The sequence below is a fragment of the Apis florea genome, unplaced genomic scaffold (assembly GCF_048593485.1).
Source record: "Apis florea isolate Af1SG1 unplaced genomic scaffold, ASM4859348v1 contig_3493_pilon, whole genome shotgun sequence".
In the NCBI taxonomy this organism is placed as follows: Eukaryota; Metazoa; Arthropoda; class Insecta; order Hymenoptera; family Apidae; genus Apis; species Apis florea.
In genome coordinates, this window is record NW_028256772.1 from 1135166 (window position 1) to 1161345 (window position 26180).

The following is a 26180-nucleotide window of genomic DNA, read 5'->3' on the forward strand; positions in this document are numbered from 1 at the left end:
TAGCTAGGTAACCAGTCGTGTAAATAACCGATTGGTCACGGGTTAAGTATCTGGTAACAGCGGATACTGTCTCCATGGTATCGATATATCATCCGACCGAGCCTCGAGAGCATATTGTCGATTTCGTATAAATTTCTTTTCTTTGAAATCTCCCATTAATAGGAGGCGCGAATCGCATATACGTTGATTCTTTTGCGGATGAAACGTTAAAATTCCACAATCTAAAGTTTGTTTCCCGTACGACAAATGATCGTACTCGATAAAAAGATTTCTCTTTGGCGGAATTTTAGTAGGTTTCCCTCGATGATTTTCTCCGTAATGAAACCATATTGGAGGAGGTCGAATTGATAAATACTCGTGAGATTTATCTTTGAAGTTTGAGTTTGAATAATGATTCTGGTATTAAGTATTAAGAATCCAGTGAAGATAAAATTTTATTCATTTTATTAGTTATTAAAATTATCATTATAGCTATATTTCAATCATAATATTTCATTATTATTACTGAAAAGTTGAACAAAATGAAAATTAAATATTAATAACAAGATGACAAAGAAAAATAAATTGTATTAAAATTTTATCATAAATTTATCTTTACACATTAACGACGGAGCATTTTTATGAAATATACTGTCGTTTCCCGTCGATAAGGTATATTTCAATAAAACGAGAATTCTCGTTTCCCGTCGGTAATGTGTCAAAATTAACAAGTATCTAATTATCAAGCACTTTTTTAATCTTCCAATCTTTTATCATCATTCATACCTTCGAAAATCGGTATTAGGTATCTTTCCATCCATCTCCTCCATATCACGATATATCGATGTCAGAGGATCGCGGAAATAGCCTTAATTTAATCGAGCGCAAATAATAGAATCGCGTTGGGTGGCTCTTCGATCGAGATGATCGGAAGAAACTGACTGATCGCAACGCGTGGGTCGATGTTTCTGCTCCCGGCATAGATCTTCTAGATTCAATAATGAAGATAGTTACAATCCTACATATACAGGGTGTTCTTCGACTATAGTTGTTTCGTGTCCAATATAAGAAGCAAGAAACCAAGAATAAAAAAATTGCATTTTTCTCAGCTTCGTTCTTTACTTATCAAAAAATTAAAAATCGATGAAAATATATTTAAATTAATCGAACAAACTTCTCTCTACGAATTAACGTAAAATGAACATAAATATCATTCCATATATCCAAATTTGAGGGATAATTCCAGAAATTAAAATAAGATAAACAAATTAATAGATGTGCAAACATATAAACATACATTGAAGTTTAACTTTTCAACTTATACGCAATTGCACTAGACGAAATAGATAGATTCTATTTATTCTATTTAATGCGAAGCAAATTAAAAATGCTTTCAATGCTTGGAAAAATAAGCTTCAAACTCGAATCATCCCTTAAATTTTCCATCTAATTCATCCAAACACCCTGTACACGTGTGTCGGTGGTTTACAGGAGGAATCTGGAATCTGGAAGCTGGCCGTGACTATCGCAGCTCCAAGACGAAACACACAGCCTTCAATCATTGTCAATCAGTTCGGACGAGGCACCGTTACAGTGTCTTCGATGCTCTCATCGCGCTATCTGGCTACACCTACTGCTATTCCTCGCCGGTATTCCTTCACTATACGGTCCCGTTCTCTCCACCGTCTCTTTGTCATCAGTCTCTACGCACCCTTCGTCTGTGTGTGGCCATCTACGTAGGTCCTGGCCACCTGGCACACAGTCTGTTGATCAAATGACCTACCCGAGGAGTTCGATAACGATAGTGGATGGTTTCGTAATTTGAAAGATCTTGTTCGAAGGGTGATAGATATTGGAAGATTTTGAGGGAACGTTTTGAAGAAAATAGGAAAGAGATTATTTCAATATTAGAGAATGTTAATTCCAAATTTTTTTTTTAATTGATTGAAGAAAATTATAAATAAATTATTATAAGTCATTCGTATTTCAAATATAAAATCTATTCTAATGAGCAATATTTTTAGTTATAATATATTTAGAAATGTTTGTAAACTGAATGATAAGATAATTAGGTAAGCATGAAGCGTACTAAATTTTGAAATTTCTTTTTTTCTTTTTTAATATGATATATTATCTTTAAATCACGCTAAATCCTTAATTGATTAATTAAACTGTTTAATTAAATCAAACAGATCATATTACGATGCATAAATATTAATATCAAACTTTTATAAAAAAAAAAAAGAAAAACTCGAAGAACAAATTGTGGCGACGACGTAGATGACTTTTTATTTGTGCTGCTGCACTCGTTTTAATTGGTTTCTTTTCTTCGATCAACTTGCTTCGTCGCTTACATCACGATTTGTTCGCTATGCTCTTAAAGCGCTTTCACGTTATCCGGTTTTCGTTATCTGATTGAAACCGAATCAATTATCGATCTGATGTATCGAACTAATGCTCGTTTTTCATATTGTGCAATTGAATGGCAAATCAAAAATATATAATAAATATATATATATAGTAGAGAGAGAGAATGATAGAGCATCAATCGAATAATCGATCGATATTCACTTTCGATCAATATAAAATGATTATTGTCAAACGAGAAGCGAAAGAGAAAAAACAAATTTCTATTTTTCCTAAAAAATAGAACAATAAAGCCAGATCTAAAACTCTGATCGCACCAAGAGGAACTGGAAACGCGATCAACTCGATCGACTCGATATTCGAAGGGCAGGAATTCGCGTGGGCAGATAAACGCGTATAATCCCGCACAGGTGTAAGGGAAACCCTGCGATATTTATTTCTGTTCGTGTGGCAACATCGAGTTACAGCTTATCGAAGTTACTTGGAAGAATCCACTCATACTTGACTCCGTTCGATCTTCGATTTTTTAGCGATCTAGCGTTCGTCGTAATAGTCTCGAAATAGCATCGAGAAATATGTTACGTGCTTCTTCATTCTAAGATAATGCTTCTTTTTTATATTTTTCGCGAATTTTGAACGAATTTTCGAAGATCGCGTTATAAATATTTGCATAATTTTCGACAATATAAATGTTTCTCTAAATGAAGCTTCTTTATCATTACATTATAAAATTCTCTCGTATAAATTCTCTCGTCGTTAACCGAACGAAAAATTATCAATAAAGAAGAAATCCGTTTTCAATCCCTAAATAACCGACAGCAATAATTTCGAAACATCGAAACAAATACTACGAGTAAGGCACATACATGAATCGATCTTCCTCTCCAATTTCCCGAAACGAAAATCCTGGACTCCGTTAAGACACTAGGAGACCACGAAACGATATTTACGATCGTGTTTCTATACGTCTGAGCGAGTCTAGGGCGAATTCCCAGTTCGTCCGTATACGGTGGTACGAAACGATCGTTACTTGGCGAGAAATTATTGCTATTACAGTCCATGCCACGCACGCGTAACCTTGTGTCGTTATCGGTTCTATTTGATACAGCGATTACACGTACGTCGCGCACGGTGGTCGACACGGTGTGTGTGGAAGGGCGTCCAAATTAAGTATTTAAAATATATTTAGGCTGAGGTAAAAAAACGAACTGGTCGAGATATTCCGCAAACGTTTTACGTTTCAACATGAGATGAAGTTATCTGTTGACGAGGACGATTAACAGTTATATTCATTTATTAGGTTGGTTAGTGTAAGTATGGCTTATCTTTTGTCGATATGAATACAGCTAATTAATGTGCGTATTTATGAATTATGATTCGAAATATCTCCAAAATTCTAACTTTGAAATTAAATGAAACGTAAAAATATGAAACAAACAATCTTTGAGCAGTCGAAATTATAATAATCAAAGTTAGATACATAAGTCCCCGTACTTGTAATTTCAATTACAAGTTTATAATTACATTTATATTTATTTTATTATACTTTGGATCCATAAAATGCTTAATCCTCTCTGAATTTGGAATGAACGTAAGCTTTTCTGCAACTTCAATATCGTCTAATATAGTTTGTTATTAATTCTTTCATACTTATCGAAAAAATTCAAAAATATAGCAGAATGAATTAACGAATTAATGAATTCAATGACATCCATTTCAATTTTACATCAAGAACGAGTTCAAAAAAAAAAAAAAAAGAAAGAAGCCAAGAAGATCATTTCAAATAAAGAAATCTACGTTTTATGATGATCCATACAGAGAGAGAGAGAGAGAGAGAGAGAGAGAGAGAGAGAGAGAGAGAGAGAGAGAGAGAGAGAGAGAGAGAGAGAGAGAGAGAGAGAGAGAAGCACGAATTGGTTTAATTGGATATACAGGCTCGGGTGTAACGAGCTCCGTCGAATTACTTGTCCGCTAGATAATTCACTCGACACAAACATTCGACAACCTTTCGAGACGATCGTTTAACGAAGGATAATCCCTGTTTCATCCCGTGCAGCAAGTTATTGATCGAAAGGATGCTGGCAAATTGCGTTGATATATCGCTTAGGCGGGTACATCTTTTCTTCTCCCCAACAAACTTTCTGTTTGCGCTCGATGCAGGGATAATTCTTGTGGGGAGAGTTATTGCCAGGGTTGCAAGAAGTATTAGATTCCTGGATATCGTGAAGAGGAATGGTTGAAAGAGGGTAGCTCTTTTTTTTTTTGTATTCTTTGCTTATAATTTATTTTTCGATTTTAATGAATAAACCGTTTGGATGGAAAATATAAATTATTTGAATGTTTCCATAAGAAAATTAATATTCAGAGATATAATAAAATAAGCGTATAGAATTATAAAAAGGTAGATACTACTAATAAAGTTAAGTTAAGGAATATTATAGTATTATAACTTACGATAAAATAATTGAATACATCTAAATTCTCAATTTTCCTTCATCAATATCCTAAAAAATACGAAATTGTCCAATATAATTATATGCTGTACAATTCGTTCTCTCGTCAAAAACTATTTGTTTTAACTAACTTTTATTGGTTAACGTATTGATCCTGAGCGAAAGGTTTAATCATTGCAATCGAATCGACTCAATGAAAAGAATCCTACGAGCCTTTAACCCCGACGAAAGCTTGAAAGGCTTGAATTTAATCGCGACAGAGGTCGCGACACGAATGGCCGACTAATGGCCGCAACAAGAAAGCGCCGAATCGTGTTGGTGGAATCCGTGGACAAATTTCCAGATCGACAGTGTGTATACCGGATGTGATTGCTCGCGGACAAAGGCCTCGCCTATATTAGGCAGAACGCTGCCTACCTACTTTCAGAAATTCTGCGCTAACGAGCGAGCCTCGCTCCGCTTTCCACCGCGTGGACATCGCTGCCCCATATCTGCCAAATTGTCGTGAGCCACCGCGTCCTTCTCTTTATTGGTCCTCTCTTTACAATTTATCGAGCGCCGTTCCATTGTGCGCTTCCCATTCTGTCCGCTTGGAGCGCGATAAGCTAAGCTAATTTTGAAGAAATTTCCTCGACTCTAAGAGTAGTAGTTATATATTTGATGTAACTATGATTTTTTTTGTAAATTAGAATTTGAAGTTTTTTTGTAAAATTTGGAAATTGATGATAATGAATTTTATGTAAGGAACTAATGTTAATTAGTTAATAAAAGTCTTGCGATATTTCGATTCATTTGTGAGCAGAAAATACTCGTTAAAATTGTCGAGCTCTATTACGAATTATAAAATTTGAAGCTGACGAGAAACAACATGATGAATGATTTGATGAAAGTATCATTGTATGTCTTTTTACATATTGGATTTTAGGATAAGGAAAGTTACAGATCGGTTACAGAAAAATCTTTGAATCGTTTTGGACAGAGATAGCAACTCTATCTTCTTTCTATCTTATTAGAAAACGAGTCGTATAAGTACATAGATATAATAATGAAAATATAAATAGAAAAAAATCTTTATATTTTCAGGATACGTAAATACACGATTTTAATTTTTAAATTCTGTAAAGAAATAGGAAATTTTTTAAAAAATACTTAATCCAATTCAAATGCTTCCAATCTATATTAAAATTCTATAAATTTGTAAATAACGTTAATATTGTAAATATTTCTCTTTCTTACCTGAACATACGACAAACGAACAAACTGATTTCAAGACAATATCAGTCCAATCAAAAACGATCGAGAGAGCGTTGCTGCTTCGCAATTAAGATCGACAGAATCGATCGATCGAAATCACTCTCAACAGCGCAATTACTTCGAAACTTTATTCATCACCTCGAGCTTATTTCGTCACGTGCTCGACCCTCCCCCTAACTGCCCCTTTCTCGAGTTTTAATTAACGTTTAGGAGACCTCCACCCTCTCGAAACACCTCGTGCGACTGGCGTGACCTCCCCCTCCACGTAAATAAATTAACCCTGAAGAGGACACGTGCCCTTTGGCCCTCGAGATTGAAGACAGGCCGGTTACCCGCAACTACAGGGGTTATTAGGGATGATCGACCGACAAGGGTCGCCTTTCTATGCGAAGACACGAAAATTCTCTTTGGGACAATTGTCTTCTCTGAGCATTGAGCATATCTATCTATCTATCCGTTCTGTAATATTGCAAATATTGTAAAATATTCAAGTTTGAGTAGTAGTTGAGTAATTATTGAATTGTAGTTATATTAGTAATTATTAATGAATAATTTTATTGAAATTTTTTATGAAATGGTAGAAAGAAAAATCTTCTCGATGCAATTGTGCAGAAAAATTACAAGAAAGTATAGCATATCATTTTGCTATTCGTATATAGCACTATAAAATCTACAAGCTGCAACTGGTAACAGATATATTTGAAAAAATATTTAATATTCTTCTTAACAAAAAGAAACTTTGGAATTTCTGATTCTTTAGGTAGGTTTTTGGTAATCAAGATTATAGAGAATTAAAGAATTTTTAAACTCTTTACTCAAATATAAGCTACCTCATTTCCATAGTCGATTCGTTCTTCAGCGAATCAACTAATCCGAAACAAAAAGGCGAATTTCCTCGTCCCTTTTATCTACGCTTTCATCGCCAATTAAATCGGTCATCGGTTATATAAATAGAAGCTCCTGTCATCCGGACCACAAGTGGTCGGATTTCGCAATTGGCCGCGAAACTGGATCCAGTCCAGCCATACTTGGACTCTCGTCAGCCACGAGACTGATTACTTTAATCGTTTCGCGGAACAATCCGAGCTCTCTCACCTTTCCTGCTCCATCTGGACGGACCAGATTCAAGGAAGAGCCGAACGATTAACCCCTAAATACGATACCCAATCGAGTTAACTTTACCAAGTTCGATAATAGCAAACGACAAATTTGATCTTGTTCGAATTATTTATTTATCAATTATTAATATCATCAGTTATGAATCAAGAGAAATTTTAGCCTATAAATATGCTACATTTTACATTTTCGAAAGGAAGAGAGAAAAGCATTCATTCATTTTATTTTCATGATATCATGAAAAACTGGAGTTCCACAAATTGATCGATAAGAATCGATCAAATGACATATCTTTTATCAAAAAAAAAAAAAAAAAACGAATGAATTTTACGTAAACGAAAAAAGTTACGCAATAGGCGAACTCACCATTTCAGAGGCGGCCGCCGACTTCACTTCCGCCAAAAGGGTTGCGGCCGGTGACAGATAAGTTTTGAGGAAGTTCTCCAAGTTGCCGTGATAAGCGCACACCAGGATGTCCCGGGCCTGCCTTATCAACAGATTGATAACGCCATCGCCGTAAATCGGGCCGAGCAAGTTCCGGACCAACGACGCGACGTCTCCGCGGCCCTGCAACAGAGCGCTCCTTTCACGAGTCTGTTTACCAGGGGAAACGTTACCGAGTGGCATGGAGCCCTTATCTGAACAGGATCGGCGAGGATGTAGAGAGAGGGTTGGGTAAACGAAATTATTAATTTCGAGGCGACAGGTAGTTGAGTGCGATGGAGAAACGTTTATAATTCTTATTACATATCAAAAAAAATGTCGGTGTATCATTTAAAATAATTTTTTTAAAAAATTGGATTTTTTTTTGTTTGGTGGAAAAGAAAGTTACAGTTCGTTGGAAATTTCATTTCACCATGATGAAAATCGTGGTTTTTTCGAATAGTTCGTTGCTTCTTGTTTTTCTAATATTACAAATTATTATTAAATTATTAATATCAATTATTAGATTCAGTTATATTTCTCGTACGGATGTAAAAGTTAAAAATGAGATATAAAGTCTAATGCACGCGTTAAAGGATTCAAAGGATTTCTTTTTTCTTCGTTCTCACGGCAATTCATTGCAAGAGTTATTACATAAGAACGCAGAGTGAGAGAATATTCGTTAAAGATGAGATTTAATAAAATCCCATTTTTTTTTATTAACAATTAATAAAAAAGGAAATTAATTTAGGAAGATATATAACAAAAAAATATTTAGAGAAGTTAATCGCTATAAATAAATAAATCAATGATAAGAAAAATTTGACAAGTGGATAACAAGTTTGGCTCAGCCGATAACCGTTCCTGCTATCCAGGAACACGAAATTAAAATTTCAGAAAACAATTGATAATTGAATATACAATCCCCATTACCGCTAATGAACGGTATAATGGCTGGCAAAGGTCGAGATAGTTGCATTGTTAATATTCAGCACTTATCACGGACGCAGCAGCACAATGCACGCGTTCTTATCTCCTTATTGTAGCCCCGTGATAAATGAACGAATACCATGAGATTATTATTATACCTGGTTGTAGTGTAGGCCGAACTAGATTAATTCCGCCAGATAGCCGATAATTAATTACATTGTTGCCACTTGTACTTGAAACTTACTTGTGTGCGTCTTCGTCTAAATATTCGTCGTATTAATTATTATTGTTGGAAATAGAAAACAAATTTTTGAAATTACGAATACGAATAAGCGTTCACATAGAAGTGTTCGAAATTAAAATCAATTTAAATCAATTTTTAGTACGAATATCAATTTAATAAAACTAAATTGATTTAAATGTATAAAAAAAGATTAGAATTTTATTAATATTTTGTTAGAAGCAAGTATTTAGTATTAATAGAATAGTGCATGAAGACTCGCACTAAAGTCTTCATTGTGAAAATGGATTATTCATATGTGATAAAGATTGAATAACTACATTTGATCTATGAATAAATGCCCGTTATTAAAGAAGATTAAAAATATATTTCTTCGAAGAATATTTGAAAACAATCGAGCAACGAGCTAGGATTAAATTTCTATTTAAGCGTCTTTTTAAAATATAAGCCTCGATTTTCAATTTCAATCAATATCTCAAGATTGTTAAAATCAGTCAGACATATATTTAAATTGATAATTAATCTAATTAATTGAGCTTAACATCTTTCCTGGCCATTGATTGTTGAACTTGAACGAAGAAATAACGAATTATTTATTTATTTTCGTTTCATGAAGATTGCTGAAAACGCTAAAAAGCTCTACTGCACAACACATATACAGCGTGAATTCCTCGATTACGCAACATCTTGGGTTTCCGCGTTCCCAGAAGCGTTTTAACGTGAACTACGGTTCCGGAAAAGGGAAGCACTCGACGACAACCGAGAGGTAACGGTCCTCTCTTCCATATTGTTATGGAATCATGGCTTACGCCATAAGAATCTGTTATCGACGTCGATCTCCCCCAACGGTGAGAACAAACAAGGGGGAATAAATTGAATTTTATGCCAGCACCCGTTCTTCTGCACTTTCAATGAACTCTCTGGGAACTTGTTTTTCGGGGGAGTGAAGATTAATTCGACGAGCATCGACGCCTTCGTTTCTTCTTGCTTGTCTTCTCACCGTCTTTATGCAAACTGTATTGAAATTGGAACGTTGATACATCCGGTCAAATTTGATTCGAATTTTCTTAATTGTACTCGTAGTAGCAACATATTCGCAGGTATGTAGCAAGATAACAATGTATTAAGTCGAGTTGTTTTTATACTGTCTCGTGTCTTTATTCTTATTGTACTTGATTTACAATTGATGTGCAATAGATTTTTATTAAACATAATTCTTCAAAAATTTAATTTTATCTTTAAGTTGAGAATCCAAGTTTTAAACGCAATTGTAGAGCAAAAATGATTCGTTTCGATGTATTATGAAAATGTCTAATGAAAATCAATTTGATCAATTTGATTTTGACGAGGTTAAGAACTTATCTCGATGAAAATGAATTATTTAAAATTTAAAATAAAATTTCTAAATTTTAAATAATACAATAACAATTTTTCTTCGTTGTTCTACTATGTTTCCTCAATTCCAAATAATCGAACGCAAATTGCACGCAATATTTTCAATATGAAATAAATAAATCGAACAGGACAAAGCGTGAACGTCATAAATTCCATAATAAATCGAAAGGGATAAACTATATACGAATCTCCTCCCCCAAATATTAAAAAAAAAAGAATTTCGTCCCTCGCCTTCATCCACGCGAATCGAGGCGATCCAGTTTTCGAGCAAAGCTTGCCGAGTCCAGACACACTTTTCGGTTGGCTGGAGGGGGCCGGATACTGTTGCTATCCGCTGGAGGATCGCTCGGACAAGTGGCATGCGTCCTCCCGGCGGCGATGTGGGTGCATTATATCGGCGCGCATCGTTACACCGGGCTGCATAAACACTGTGGTTTAACGGCCGCTCGGCCGATGTAACCATTATACACGTGCTCAATCGCCCACGTGTTTCCGCCCCCATCCGCCTCGAGACGAGCCTTTTCGAAAGATTACGCGAGGAATGTAAAATTGGTCCAATATATTATAATTAGTAGAAAGTTGGAGAAATAAATAATACAAGGAGAAAATACGTTTTTAATTTCTGGAAATTTTGTGCAAATTTTATTGTTGGATATTGGGTATATTGAAAAGAGAAAAATATTTGATTAAATTACCGATCGGTGGAATATTAATAATAAATAGACTGAATGCAAAATGTATGTAATACATGTGGAGATTTTTTGGAAACTCAGGGAATGTTTACAAAAATATACGAGAATATTAGATTGTAATTTTAATTATCTACCATATTCCACGTGAATACTTTCACGTAAACAGCTCTGTTATATGCGCTTCTTTTCACGTAAATTATTATAATGTTCGTCTCTTCGTTCAATCTTTACTTTGCACGCGATAAATAAACGTACGATAAAGCTGTTTCACAAGATCTAAAAAATCGATGGATGAAGTCGAGCGCACAGATGAGTTTTTAAATTAGTTAAAAAAAAAGTTTAATTCCAACGCGAATGGAAACTATAATAGAGAAAAAAAAAATATATAACAAACGATTAATTACCAACAAGTATAACGCGTACCGTGACATTTTCATACGCGAAACTTACTTTCGAAACGTTACAAACATAATAATAATTCACAAACGTCAAGAAAACCAAGCTGAACAAGGTAAATCGAATAAATTCCATTCTCCTTTGAACAATGATCTAGCAAAGATCAAGCGAACAATCTGGGAAGAAAGAAATCTAAATCACAATTTACACGAAAGCAAAGCTCGAATACGAATTGACAGCCACTTGTCAATTTGTAATGTCCCCCCCGATTACACGGTTCGAGCAACTGTTACCGACCTCGTGAACGAGTAGTATAAATCAGCTATTGTCTCGCTCTCGTCGTGCTCCCGCCGGGTATCGATAATTTTCGTTCGTCGAATGGGTATTATTTTGCACGAGGTATATATATATAACAGGGCTGGCTCGTCATTTCGGTGCTCGTCAGTGCACCGATATTTGGCCGGTCGAAATTTATGGGGAAAGGGTAAGTCGAGAGGGTGGTCAGGATTTCCATGGGGGATTCTGGGCGGAGGATTCGCATAAATTAATCACAGCGGTTTTAATCAGCCACACATTATGCTCGTATATTGTTTATTAATGCGTTTGCTCGAACACACGCACCACCGAGAGCAATTTATTTACCCTTCCCTGTGATTATATCGTGATTTATTTTCGAATTGTGGATCGATGTTTGGGAACAGGTTGGCTGGGTTGTGAATATAACGCATTTATGATCATACGCGGCCTGTTTTCATTCATTACGAATGTTTGATTCCAAGAAGGGGCATCATCGTGAACAATCATTTTTTTCTGATAAAAGAATGATAAAAGTAAGTAGAGTACAATAGTTTTTTGAATTATCTGAAAATCGATTACAAGATTTTTAAGATTAATTTTATTGTATTTATAAGCAATTTGTAAATTGATATACAATAATTTCTCTATAAAAATTAAGACGAGTATTAATTTTTAGACCAAGATTCCTAAATCAACACTAAAAAATCCCAACTTCTCACAAATGTCAAACCAAAAACCGATGAAAAACATCGTTCGATTAATTAATCAACCCGAAAGTGGCGACGTTTCGATCCCAAAAACCCCTTCATAACCGAATCAAAGATACTTCAAACGAATTTCACCCTCGAAACTTCACCCCACATCGAGGACCAACGAGGATACAAGAGCCACAAGAGAGAAGAGGAGAGAGGAGAATCGGCGCAACCCTTTTCCGAACACCCGCGGAATTGAAATCGAGGGCGCTTGATTAGCCTCTTTGTTTAACCGACCGCTTTGTTCCGCTGTATCTCTCACGCCCGCCAATTTGCATCCGTGAATTTCGAGTTTGAAATGTATTGTAATTTGGTCGAGTGGAATGGATGTTTGTTGGGTCCACAATCGAAATGTCGTAGGGGCTAATCCTTCTTTTCTATTCTAATATGAATATTAAATTGAAATATTGCTAATTAAATTCGAATTCTCTCTCTCTCTCTCTCTTTTCAAAAAGTCATCGCTTTCCAAAAAATTGAGCCAATCAGGATTGGTAACTAATTTTTCCGAAAATTTTAAAGGCAAAAACGATAAATAAATATAAGATTCTTTTTTCCACCTAATTCTAATTCCAATTCGAAATCGACATCGACATCGTGGAATCAAGTTTTTCACGTCGTCGTTAATTCGTCCAACTGTCTCTCCTTGTTCGAGTTTCGCAACATCGAGCATCGATGCAATCCCCGCAGATTTGTCTTCGAGCGTGACATCGATCAAGGTGGCTCGAAAACTCGCCAGCCATGGGAATCTACCATGGTCTATAATGGAAACAATTGAAACTGAGGGGAAGAGGGGAGGGACAGATAGGCTGGCTGGAACGGCGTAAGATGAATTTTTTCCTCCCCTCCCTTCGGCCGAGAATAATACAGATCGTGAAAACATTTGTTACACGATCTACCCGACCAATCAGCCAGACGTCCAACCCATTCTCCGCGATGCGTGTCTAACCCATAGAATATAATTTAATACATTTATATAACTGACGGGTTATCACTCTCCCTGGCGTGTCTGACACTTCTTACACGTGGCCTGTATTCCAGGGATCGCGGCCGATTCGCATTAGCTCGCGATTTTCTCGCGCCCCCTTTTCTTCCCTCCTTTTATTTACAATTTTTACAACCCATACTCGAACGAAATTTTCGAATCGAATCTTATCTTTATTCCTTTTTAAATTTTGGATCGATCTCTTTTGCGATTATTTGTTAATATTACTCTTGATCGTGGATAAATATTTGACGAATATATATTTACGCTTTGATTATTAATATACTCGTGTACATTTTCGAGAAAGGAGAAAAGAGGGAATGGAAAATATTGTTGTTGAAATATCGATATTATTGCCAGTGTATCATCGATTGTCAACGAGTTTGTTTCGAGTGGCAGAGTGTTGAGACAACTTTGCCCAGAGAAAGCTTTATTAATAGGATATAACTCGATATAAGCTTGGTTGAATGGCATCGACGTTATTACGCGCATTCTAAATGTGTCCACTTAGCGACAACGGAACAACATCGACACTCCTGTGCACAGCTTCAATAGCAACCTAAATATTTTGCCTATCAAAGCATGATCGACTGCTCCTTGCACGGTGACAACCGAGTGTTTGTTCACTTTATTTCATGATGAAATATAGTGTGCGATGCCTTGGATGCATACACGGCTGAAAGTCGCCGTGCTGTTAAATGGATGATGGCTGTTAATGGCTGGCGATACCAGCCGTTTCTGCTAATCCAAGATACGCTATTATTTTAAAACAAAATTTAAAAATTTCCAACGTACAAATTTCAATTACACTTATTATCTAACATGCTTTTTTAGCGAAAATTTTATATACGAAGTAATATTCTTTTTCACACAGATGTCAATGAATTTTCGTTTTTTTTTTTTTAAATATAACTTTCCAATGATTGGAAGATAGGACAAAATTTTAAATTGAAAAATATTTAGAATTATCAACTTGGTGTAAAAAAAAAAAAAGAAAAAAAGAGGGTCCAGTTGAAATTGTATCAAAATTGGTCGACAATAAAATTGCTCTATTATGTAGAACAATTAACTGAATACTTTTATGAACCACTGTAGTATCTTAAAAAAAATTATTTCAAAAAAATCCACTTATTACCACTTCAAAATTAACCACTCTAAAACGCATCTTACCGCACGAGCCATCACGCAAACTTAAGCCAAATTTAATACCATAAATAACAACGGACCGTGAGCCTGGCGTGCAATAAACGCGAAAGAATGAACAATCATCGAGAGAACTCGGCCGATAAGCAGAACACGATACAGAAGGAAACTCGAATCGAACCGTTATCTAAGATGGTGGCCGAGCAAATGTTCGTTAATGACATCCGTCGGTGAGAGCACTTTTTGCGAGCACGTGATCGATCCACTTACTTTCCTCCAATATTTTTATCTCGGCCCCGCCTCCTCGTTAGAAGAACGCTCCTAAGCGACCCGTCTCGCATTCAAGGGACGAGACACGGTCGGTAATTATCGAAAAATCGCAAAGGAGGGTCGGCAAAGGAGACGTTAATTAAATGTCGCCGAGAAAAGCCATCGGAAGCCATCGAAGCGCGGTTGCACAATACACCAGAAGCGCTCGCCGATATCCATCAATGCTGCGCTGTTCGGGATCACGATAATGCGGCGGACCACCGAGCCGAAGGAGAGAGTTTCTCGAGCGCGAAGGGTGGAGGGGGAGGAACGCGGGATGGAAACGCGCATTAATCTATCTCCGCACGTGGAAACCCGCGCTTGTCTGATGAAATGTCTCTCGCTCGCAGAAACGATAAGCTTTGCGAATTGCCGTTTTTTCTAGCGGTGTGACTCGCGCGCACGTGTGACTCGTTAGAGGCGAGTTTCTGTTGCTTTTGCTTTTTCCGAAAGTTTGCGAAACGGGAAATTCTTTTTTGCTATATTTTTCCTTTTCCCGATTTTATGAGAGAAGAAAGATGTTTATGCATGGAGTTTAATTAGATGGACCACTTTTCTTTTTTAAATTCTACGAAAGAGGGATGATTACTTACTTTTTCCTTTCTTGATCTTATTAATATTACGTTGGCTTTTACGGAGAGAGGTAAGTGTGACGTTTGAAACTTGGTAAAACTTTTTATAAATGACAAAGATAATAGATCGCTTCGTCGTCATTTAAAGTCACGCGAGCAAAAGTTTCCTTCTTTTGTGAAAAAAATCCTAAATTATATGAAGAAAAACACGATTTTTCGATAACGTTTAACGATTATCTTCGAAAGATGCTCGAGTAAAGTCATAAATTTTCTTTCCTTTTCTGGAAAAAATCTTCGAAGAGAAGAGAACTTTCCCGGGACTCCTGCAGCGTGAAAACCAGCCGAGCGAACTTCGCCCACTGGTGGTCGTCCCTGGCATGAAATATCGGTCGGTTGTCGCCGATATCTACCGTTGTAATCTGAGTGGAAACAAATCCTTGGAATGCACCGCGCAGATCGGATTGAGTCGTCGTCGCACGATTGCGATTACGCTCCTCCAAGTCGCGGATCGAACCACTCGTTGCGTTCGAGAGCAATTGTCCCGTCGACGGAACATTGTGCTCAAAATCAAAAGATCAATTTTAGATAGAAATATCAATAGTGGTGTGCAAAGTTGTTGGTGCGAGGAAAGGGACTCGATTAACTCGAGTCTTTTTCTTTAAGCACCAAACTCTTTTGTTTTGCGCCAAGATCTGTACAAGCTATCTTTTGCAGATAAAGGTATATTTCATTATTAGCTCAAAGGTGAACTTGTATAATTTTCTCTTTAGTATTAAGGCTATTTTTAAACTCGAACAATCGATATTTTAAAAATTTAATGAATTTTAATTTAAATTTAGGGAGAATTAAGAATCCAAGAATTTGATATTACACAGAAAAATTATATACCAACACGATTGACGAACGGGAATGAAACTTCGTGCAAACTTCGATCCTCGAACAAAATGATATTTCATCATCCCACTCGAAGATCAAGATTAGTCGATTCCGACCCTGAAAAACTCTTTTAATACACTTCTCATTGCGATATCCTCGGCCGGCCAGCCACGTCAATTTGCGGTCGGGCAATTAATTCGTCGTTCCTTAAAAATGGTCTCGAAGCAACGTTGTAACGACAACGTTGCCGATCCCTCGACAAAAATCTCCTCAACACCATTACGCGGTGCACGTGACCCGCGCGATTGCATTAGGCAACGATGAAGTGTGCGCCAGGGGCGGGGAGGGGAAGAGAAAGAGGCGATCTCGCTCGACACGGTCGCGATATCGCTGACACCTCTCGACAATTGAGCGCGGAGAACGAATCGAGGAGAGGATTGGTTGGATCGGAGTCGATGAAAGGGTTTTCTTTTTCAAATGTTCGATATCATTTTAATCGGTGGAGTTTCGTTTGTCGAAACTACTTATGGTTGTAGCTTTTCTAAAGATTCGTGGAACTTTGAGATGGAAAAATGAGGTAACTCGATCGTAGTTTGGATAATAAACCAAGTTCCGTTGTAAATCTAAATTTTAACGAGTCGATATTGTTTCAGAAATAAAAATGCGTAGAAATAAAGAAAAAGATAGAGGAAATAGATATATCGTTACGATCAACGGTAATCAAATTTTAAGAAAGTATCGTAAAAATCGTCCGAAATTCAAAACTTCATTAAATAAATTCGAAAAGATAAATTTCGCATGTCATTATAAAAGAAATTAAAAAAAAAAAAAAAAAAATTGACACAAACTCATTCTTAGCCATTATTTGGCAAAACCAATCGTTTCGATGAATCAAAAAGTTCAAACCAAAAAGATTTATATTTCTTGACTCGCTCTTACTCTTGACAAAATCCGATACGAGTCTCTCTGATATTATCTGATCAAATTTAATTCCTATACGGAGAATTTGAGAAGGGAAGCTTTCCAAACCTAGCCTAAAATCACAACGTAACCCGATTATTTACTCGACGTAATAAACGGCAAGTCGGCCCCTTAACCTTAATTCAAATCAATCTTATCGTTTGACTGTAAAGTCAGCCCAATCTATCCAATTAGACCGAGAGATCTCGAATTACAAAATTGAATAACGCGAACGAGTAAAAGCGTTCCCTCCTCTAATTGTGTTTCCCGTGTGAACACGACGGAAAAACGGTAACCAACCATCGTCACGCGCCAGTTGGAATGCCGATTGGTGGGTTATCGGCGGTGGATATCAAGAATCCGACTTTCGCGCGCGAGCAAAGAATCGGCGTCTGCGCGGGTCGCGGTGACGGGTCACGGCTGCGGCACCCTGTATATAGGACGGTGACGTCACCTCACCTACAGTGTGTAAAATGCATCCGGTGGGTGTGTCGCTCCCATACCCTTTGTGACTCCTTGTGGCGCTACGCGCGAAAGGGAAGCCGTTTCCTTCGAATTTTTCTTCCGATCCTTCGAATTTCTTTGGAAAAGTTTTGGAAAAGTTTTTCTTTTTTTTTTTTTTTTTTTATAGAAAAAATTCATTCTTCATAGGGAAATCCAATTTCTCTGGAAGAATTATGTTTTTGTACTTTTGATTGATAAATAAGTTTTTATGGAAATTGAGGAGCTTTTTGAATTTCGCGCGCTGCGAAATCTCTTCGTTATGAAAGCGTGATTAATTTTAAAATATTAACGTAAAATCTTCATTTTATCAGCTAATATTAAAATTTTAATCTATTGTGCAACATCTGGGCAATGCTTTTTTGTTATTCTTAAGAAGAATTAGATTCGTGGCGAAGTGTAAATGGAGCATCGTACAAATAGGCTGATTCTATTCATTTATTCATCATTCAATGACACAACAATTATAATGAACACTATTGCATTAATAATATCTGGAGAATAAGCAGAATTTAGTAACATCTGTTTCAACGTTGAATATTGAAAATTTTATCTTACTATCAATATCTCAAAAGTTTCAAATCCATACCTGTTTTCCTCCATTGCTCGTTCAAATTTCAAAGTGCAGCTAAAATTTCTTATCGGATCGGTTAAAGAAAATAAAAGAAATTACAACTTGAAAATTTCTATGAAAAAGTAAAAAAAAATACGAATTTAGAGATAAATATATATAGGCGATCATCTTTAATTACAAATAAATATTTATCTAGAAGATTTTCTTCTGTATATTTAAAAAAAAAAAAAAAAAGGAAGATAGATATTTTTAAGTAGAGGCAAATCTAAAAGAGATAAGCTCGAATTCTTTACGTCGAGTTTGAGTTCGTTTTGAGAGGTTTAAAGTGGCTTACTGATGATCTTAAAGTATGACGTAGAAAGGAACGTTAAATGAGCGAACAGCTACAAACGAAATAACATTTCTCGACAGTTTCTTTTACACGCCAAATCGCAATAATTGATTTTCAATTATATCTTAAACCTGGAAACTACTGATTGAACATTTTAACGACTTAATTATTTATCGAAATTAAAATTGTACGAAAATTTAAAAAAACTGTGATTTTCTTTTTGCCAATAAACTTTCATCTATGAAATTAACTATGGAATTAAAAATAATAAAAATTTTCAATTTTCACGTTTGTTTCGAAATGCATAGGATTGCTTTAACTTTTAAACGAGGATGTAACAGATCGGGTGTGGATCCGTTTTTCTAGTCAAACGAACGAAACGTAATCGCATCGAAAAGCTCGTTGCTAAACAAATAGGGGAAAGTGCAAATAGCGGGAGCGGGGGAACGAGTAATAAACGCGACAGGAGACGCTTATTTACCAGTCGATATCGTCCAGCTCTCTCTAACCGATCGAAATATCGGGTTGAACACGGTATCCCACCTGGGCTGGCTGACGAACGCGTAGAAAACGTGACGAAGAGCGGAAAAATTCGTCTGGTAATTACTGTAATTCACGATACGCGTTTCACGGTATCAACGACATTGCCAATTATGCTCTTAATATCGCGAGCGATTTCTGCGAAAATACGGGGCAATAAATCAAACGCCATCCGTGCCGTTTGCAAATTGGTGGTGTTGTGTTGTGCACTTTGAAATTATTTCACAGGTTATTACAGCTTTTGACCGTTCGAAAATTCGAATTTTTCTTTTTTTTTTTTTTTTTTTTTTTCAATCCATCCGTGATTCGTTTCAGCAATCATCATCTTTGTTAAATTTTTAACAACTTCAAATTTAAATCGAAATTCTGACCGAGATGTCAATGAAATTTTCACTCGTCCAAATTTCAGATTCGAGTCTTTAAATTAAATAACTGATCCTGCTTTACCGATTGTCAAGTTTGCTTCGTTAAGTTCTCGAAATTCAAATAACAAAGTACAGCGTAATATCTTTATTGTGTATAACATACGGCAATTCGTAAATGAAGTTCTGACATTACCATCCCAGTGGAATCCGCGCAATTAAATTCAGGTCGCGTGCGCGATTGAAATTAATTGCCGCGAGGAAGCGCTTTAATCCCGACAGAGCGCGCCCCACACGCAATATTTGCCCCGATTCTCTTGCGTCGAATCAAGTTTGCCGGAAACTTGGAGCCCAGCGGTTACGCAACCAAGATTCGCAGTCGTTCGTCGTCGAATATCGCGAGAGTGTCGAAGGAAAATTGCCGTGTGTATTGCGCATTACGTAAGATCGATCGAAAATCGCGAGTACAGCGTTGAAAATTCGAAGCGAGAAATGGCTTTCAACGATAATGGAGGAGCCCAACGTGAAGTGACGGGTCCATAAAGCGGGGAACGACGTCGTTTCCACGTCGTCCATTTTTAACGTGCTGGAGAGATAAATTTAGAGAGATATTTTTTCCCCTTTATAAGCTACAAATATAATACAATTTTATAAAAATCAAAATATTATTATTTTAAAATACAGATCGTTCGAGCCAAGTGGACAATCTATTTCACTCGAACTTTTCAACAGTTTTAAAAAATTAATTGCAAAGTTCCTCTTTTTTCATTATTATATCCAACAAAGATCGCCCGTTAATCAAACGCGAAACAAGCGTTTCCTTGTCTCTCCCCAAAAAACGAACACATTTCACTCGCTTTCCCAACAAATCAACAACGCCCACGCTATCGACCAATTTATCGATCGGCCGTGCGAAGATCGCGGGTAACAAGGCCGATCCCTCTCGCAACAATCTCTTCAAAAACGTTTCCATGTTTATCCGCGTGGCTATCGGCGGATCGGGCGACAGGAACCGCTCCAGGCCCCGGGAAATACGCACCCCGTAAATCACGCTTGAGGCTCGCTCGCGTTGTGCAACGTCCGCGGCTGATGAACGAGTACACAGCGGGGAGAGTCGGATTTCCTTCGCCTCGACGGCATTTTCCGCGTTCGAACGAAGCTCGATCGGTAACTGTTTTTTAACGATATTCGGAAATAAAGGGAGATGAAGTGCTCTTTTTTAGCTTGATAAGGATCCAGAAATGAACGAAATTTATAAATTCCTTTCTGACATTGGATGAAAAGAAATATCGATATTTCGGAACGGAAATTATTTGTAAGCGATAAAAAGAACATGTCGTTCAAGTTTATTTGAATTTATAAATTTGATAATTAATCGACTCATCATTATTGTTTCATCAATTCAGATTTTGAAAAAAAGGTTATCATTTTCTCTTCCATTTTATTTAATTACTATTTTTAAATTTTGTGTCTTTACCAATAATTTTATTAATTATTACTTCAATTTTTGAGTGACTTAATAACTTTTTAGACGACCGTTGGATATTTTAGAGAGGAGAGTTTGTACAAAAACAATTACGAGATTATTCCTTTCAATCATCTGTAACTAAAAACTATTAAAACTGCAGACGGACGGTGAAAGAAGAAAATTCATACGGAATTTTCTATTCTATATTTCCGCACAGAACGTCTTACGTGGCAACTATTCGTACGAAGCGAGGAAGGAGAAGAAGAAGAAGAAGAAGAAAGGAAGAAACGAGGGATCCTTCAGAGTTAGACTTTCACCTCGCGCTCGGCACGATGATCACGAGGGATTGTAGCGTGCCGCGTAAAAGAAAGAACCCGCCTCGAAATCCCCGTTGCTTCGAAACGTCCCTCACGGCGACTGGAAACTTGGGATCTCGATCGAATGCAACCGCCTCTCGAAACCATCACCTTCCCTCTCTTTCCATTTTCTTTATTTCTCTTTTCCTTCTTTCTAATTTTCTCCACTACTTTTCCTTTTAATCTCATTTTATTCCAATTTCTTACCGCTCTCTTTCCTATACTTCTTTCTTCTTCATTTTCATCCATCTTCGTTTCTCTCTCCAATGCAGCCGTTTTTTGTCAATCCTGTATTACGCCTTCCGACCACGACGACACCGCAAATATTTGTCCACCGACTCCGAGAAACGGGTCGCTGCCCTTTGCCACGTTCCGTCGCTGTTTCGTACGAAAGATTACGTGTCGTAAAAAGTTAAAATTTGTAAGAATAGAGTGGAAGGAACGAAGAGAAACGAGGGGAAAAGATTCGATGTTATTTAAAAATTTTTCCATTCTACTTTTTACGTATTTCGAAATATACATTTCTTCATTATTTATCGAACAACTTTTGCCGACAAAATTTCCTCGTATCCTCTATAAGAGGCACTTTTTTTTATTTTTGTCACAAAATTGTACGAAATTATCACCAACTTTCTCCCTAAACGAGCTTCTCCATAATCGAAAAATAACGCAATCACGGTTCGAAAAACCAGCGGATTTCGTGGAACTTGGTCGAATATGAGAGAATCGTTTTAACGCAACCCTGGATCCGCTCGAATTAACCCAACCGCAAAAGTCTATCAACGAACACCAGCGTCGTCGAATCGAAATAATATCCACGAGGAGAGCTGTCGTGATTCGAGTCGGACGATGATCGGGTTGGACGTGACCGACTGTTTCGTCCGGCAGATGGTATTAATTGCGACTCGAAAGGGAGTCGCAACGAGGATCCTGCAAGATTTAATAACAGCGTTATTCGAATTGAACATCGGGCTTGGACGATCGCGGTACCGTTTGATCGAAGTCGCTGTTAAGGAGACTCCTGTTTAAAAGGGTTTTAAACATCGATTGGACGATATGTCGTATCACAAAATTGCAGGGAATTGAATTTCTATATATTCTCAACGAAAGTTAATTTCTAATAGGTTTTCACTTACTGATGTATAAATTGGTCGAATTGATGAATTGCTCGATGGAAATGGATACAATTGAAAAATTCAAGGAATTCGAAGAAAAAATAACGTATCGCAGCTTAAGCTAACGAAAGCAAGGGCGCATCCATCATTGGCGAATAATTAACCGAGGCCACCACCCAGGCAGCGTTCGTCTTCGCTAATAAGAAGACGTACAAGTTGACCAATGCACGTGAGCGTCCGCATTATTAATCAACATCCTCGGGGTCAAGGGGACTCGGGAGACAAGCGGAATCGTGATAAATCGCGGCGCGTTTCGAGGCCGGGAATAAGCATTAGGACGCCCACCAAAAGTGGTGCGCAATGCCGCTCGAAATCGAGAAGAAATTATTTTATTCGTTGTTATACTTTGTACTCGAATACTTTCTATTGGAATTATTATTATTATTGTCGATCGAATTATTTACTTGAGATGATATTTAATCATTCTTCTATTTCATACAGAAACGTGTTCTCGAAAAAAAAAAAAAAAAAAAGAAAAATCTCGTCAATAAATAAATCCAGGCTACGCGTTTCTCGAGACCACCGTGCAAAGCGCCATGCAAAGAAAGGGATAATATAATATATCAACTCGAATCGGAGCGAGAGATCAAGGTTAACCGTGACCATCAATTATCTTAATTATCTTCACGTTTCATATTTTACCGTGGAATTCGTATAATGATAACGTGAATAAGATAACAGGAATAAGCTCGAGAGCGAGAATGCGAGCGTTCTACAAGCCACTCGCTATGGAACTATGCGCGACTCCTGCGAGTATGCAACGCGGCGGCGTAATTAAACGACGCGCTAATTAATCGAGGACGAACGCAACAGAGGGAGCAGAGATAGTGGAAGAACGATGCCCCGGGACGATCGCATCTTTATGTCTTAATTTGGGCTTAAGTGGACTCGAGAGGACTGGTATGGTCGTTAGCGAGGCATTTGCCTTTTTCTTTTTTTGTTTTCTTTTTTATAACGTCGGATTCCTGGAATGAAATTCTTCCAGATGCTATCTGGTGTAATTGAAAGATTGATATTCGGAACGATACTCGTTAATTTCTTTTTAAGAGAATATTGATTATTGTAGATTATTTACTAAATGCTAAAAGTGTTTTAGTTCTTGATTATTGAACTGTGTGAAAAGTATATAAATATATTTATAATTTCTCCAATCTGCGATTAAAGATACTTCTCGTGGATAAGTACACTTACACACACGGGGAACCGGCTTTCAACGCGAAAAATGAAACGAAGCGGGACGGGGCCAGCCGCAAAGCGTCAAGGTGACGTTATCTCTGACACGGTGCTCTGCCTACTTGCGTACAAACGGTCGATTCGCGTGGGTGGCGTGCGAATTTCTCGTCCTGCCAGCCCTCCCTTTCCTCGCCTTATCTATCCCGCGGTATACTCGAACGACGAGCGTTTGCCGGGATGGAAACGCGCCGGATAATTCCATCTCTCGATTCCGCACGCGTGAAAGCGAGTCTAAAACCGACGAAATCAATCTGTTGCCTCTTGTTAAGCCGGCCGGTGTTTTTAAACTTAATTACGCGTCGCCAGGGAGCCCGATTCGCTTTCACGCGCGGAGGAAACGAATTTTTACGAACGTGCCTGATCACACCGTGTGTATAATCGCAGGTGGCGCGCGAGTCGATGGTGTTTGGAGGTTAGGTTATCTGGAGGTGGCCGACCTCTCCGTGAAGAGAAACCCTGACATTTACAACGTTTTATTTTTAGCCAAGTTCGTTATAACGGCGTTATATTTTGGATTTATATCTTTTCTTCTTTCTTTCTTTTTTTTTTAATATATTTAATAAGTAAACCTATCTTAGAAACTTATCTGTTTTTGGAATCTAATTTATTTTTCTCCAACTAAAGGATTTATAAAGCTTGAAGAAAATGATCGATGGCATTTAATGGAACAAGTTTTCGTATGAAATTTACGAAACTAATTCGTTAAATTTACTCTTTGAGGAAAAAGTGAAAAGAAGCTTGTTACTAGACAGAAGGAAAGTAGTAGCAAGAGGTTATATTGGAGGTTATATAGATAAAATAAATCACAAGGTTTATATTGAATCGATCCTATCATTTTGCGTTCTAAAAATTAAAAATGTCATAGAAATTTGTCTATTTTTCTGTTCTAGCGTATCTCTCTTGATATCAATAATAAAAATAGCCAGTTTTCATTCGTTATTACCCTCTCTCCGCAAAGAGATTCAAGATAAGGCATGATTCAACCCTGGAAGCCCTGAATGAGAAGATTAATTTGATAAGCTATTAATAAGAATCACAATGATTCCCCCATCACATTTATCTCCCTTCATCGTTCTCGAGTAATTAAACTCTACATTATCCCAAGCTATTCTAAATTGGTGATATCAAATTACCCCAAAAATCTCTACACTTAATAATCTATCCACTTCTCCCTTCATTTATCATCTCCACGAATAATTCTTATTATATATACGATTAGAAAAGATGATACGACTGTAAGAATAATAAAGTAGAAATACGAGGAGCTGCTAAGATTTATATATGATATTTAACAACGATTAAAATTTAAGCAAAAGCAAGATTACTCTCATTACAGCTCATAGTTTATTAATATTTCCGTTTAATTAATGCAATTCTACTTTTATTACGATACATACATATGTATAATTCATCATCTAATCAAATAATAAATAGGATTCTAATTGTTTAAAATGTTTAAAAATTAACTTAATGTTTCTGATGAAAATTACAATATAATTATTATTTATTTAAACATATTATCAAAAATGTTCAAAAATTACTCATTATTCAATTTTTTTATTCTTAATTCAGAAAAAGTAAGCAAGTTTACCTAATTTCCTTCAAAATTCTCCACATTCGTTCATAAAAGTTCATCTTTACGAATAACAGGAAGTCTCAGCCGTTATTTACTTTTCAAAGAAAATAAACAACTTTCAATTTTCTCATTTTCGTTACTTCCAAAATCAAGAGACAAAAACTTTCCACTTTCTCGTTTTCCCTACTTCAACGATCATTATCATCGTCAACAGAAAGGCTCGGCTCAAAATCCACCACAATTATTCACCGAAACAAAAAGAAATCGAACAAAAATTTCGCCTCGTTTACCTACCCTCTCGTTACTTTCCAACCGTCACCGGCGACGAGCAAGGAAGCCAAGAGAAGCGGCTAACGGAACCCCCTCCATTTAACAATAAACCAAACGCGCACGCGCACAAGAATCCAATCCACGTTCCACCGCGAAAAGAAGCATCGAGCGGCTTAGACCGAGAGAATCCACCGAAGGAGAAAGAAGCCGGTATAGATTCGTGTGATAAAGACCGTAACGCGGTTGGTCAGGGGCGCATTGTGCGTGTCGCCTGTTTGGACAGCACAGTAAGCGGATTCTGTCAGCGGCGCGCGAGCGCGCGCCCATCGAGCGGAACAAGCGCGGTGCCTTTTGCAAAAGCGGCAGCCGCCGCTCTCGCGTAGGTGGAAACGCGCCCGCTTCGAAGCCGTGTCCCGTAACAGGCTAACTTCATGCAAATCAGAGGGGGACACGATGGAAAAGACTTGTACCTACGCTATCGGCCGCGGTTTCTTCCAGTTTCTGCTGCCGGCTCCGCGAACGCTTTCCACGCTCGTTTGTAGAGGTTTTGTTTTTAATTTATGATATATATATATATGTGTATATATATATATATAGGTGTTTTTGTCTTTTTGTTGGAAATGGAGATGAAGTTAAGGAGGTTAGTTTAATTTTTAA

At 37.1% G+C, this 26180-nt stretch overlaps 1 protein-coding gene across 4 annotated transcripts in view; it reads right to left on the reverse strand.

The window, feature by feature from the left end:
* Window positions 1-26180, reverse strand: part of LOC100867566 (puratrophin-1) — a 344145-nt gene that overhangs the window by 267991 nt on the left and 49974 nt on the right. For all 4 annotated transcript variants that reach the window (XM_086912709.1, XM_086912707.1, XM_012486434.3 and 1 more), the window contains exon 3: window positions 7536-7736. In XM_086912709.1, coding sequence (XP_086768835.1) covers window positions 7536-7736 — 201 coding nt within the window. The remainder of the gene's footprint in view (window positions 1-7535; window positions 7737-26180) is intronic.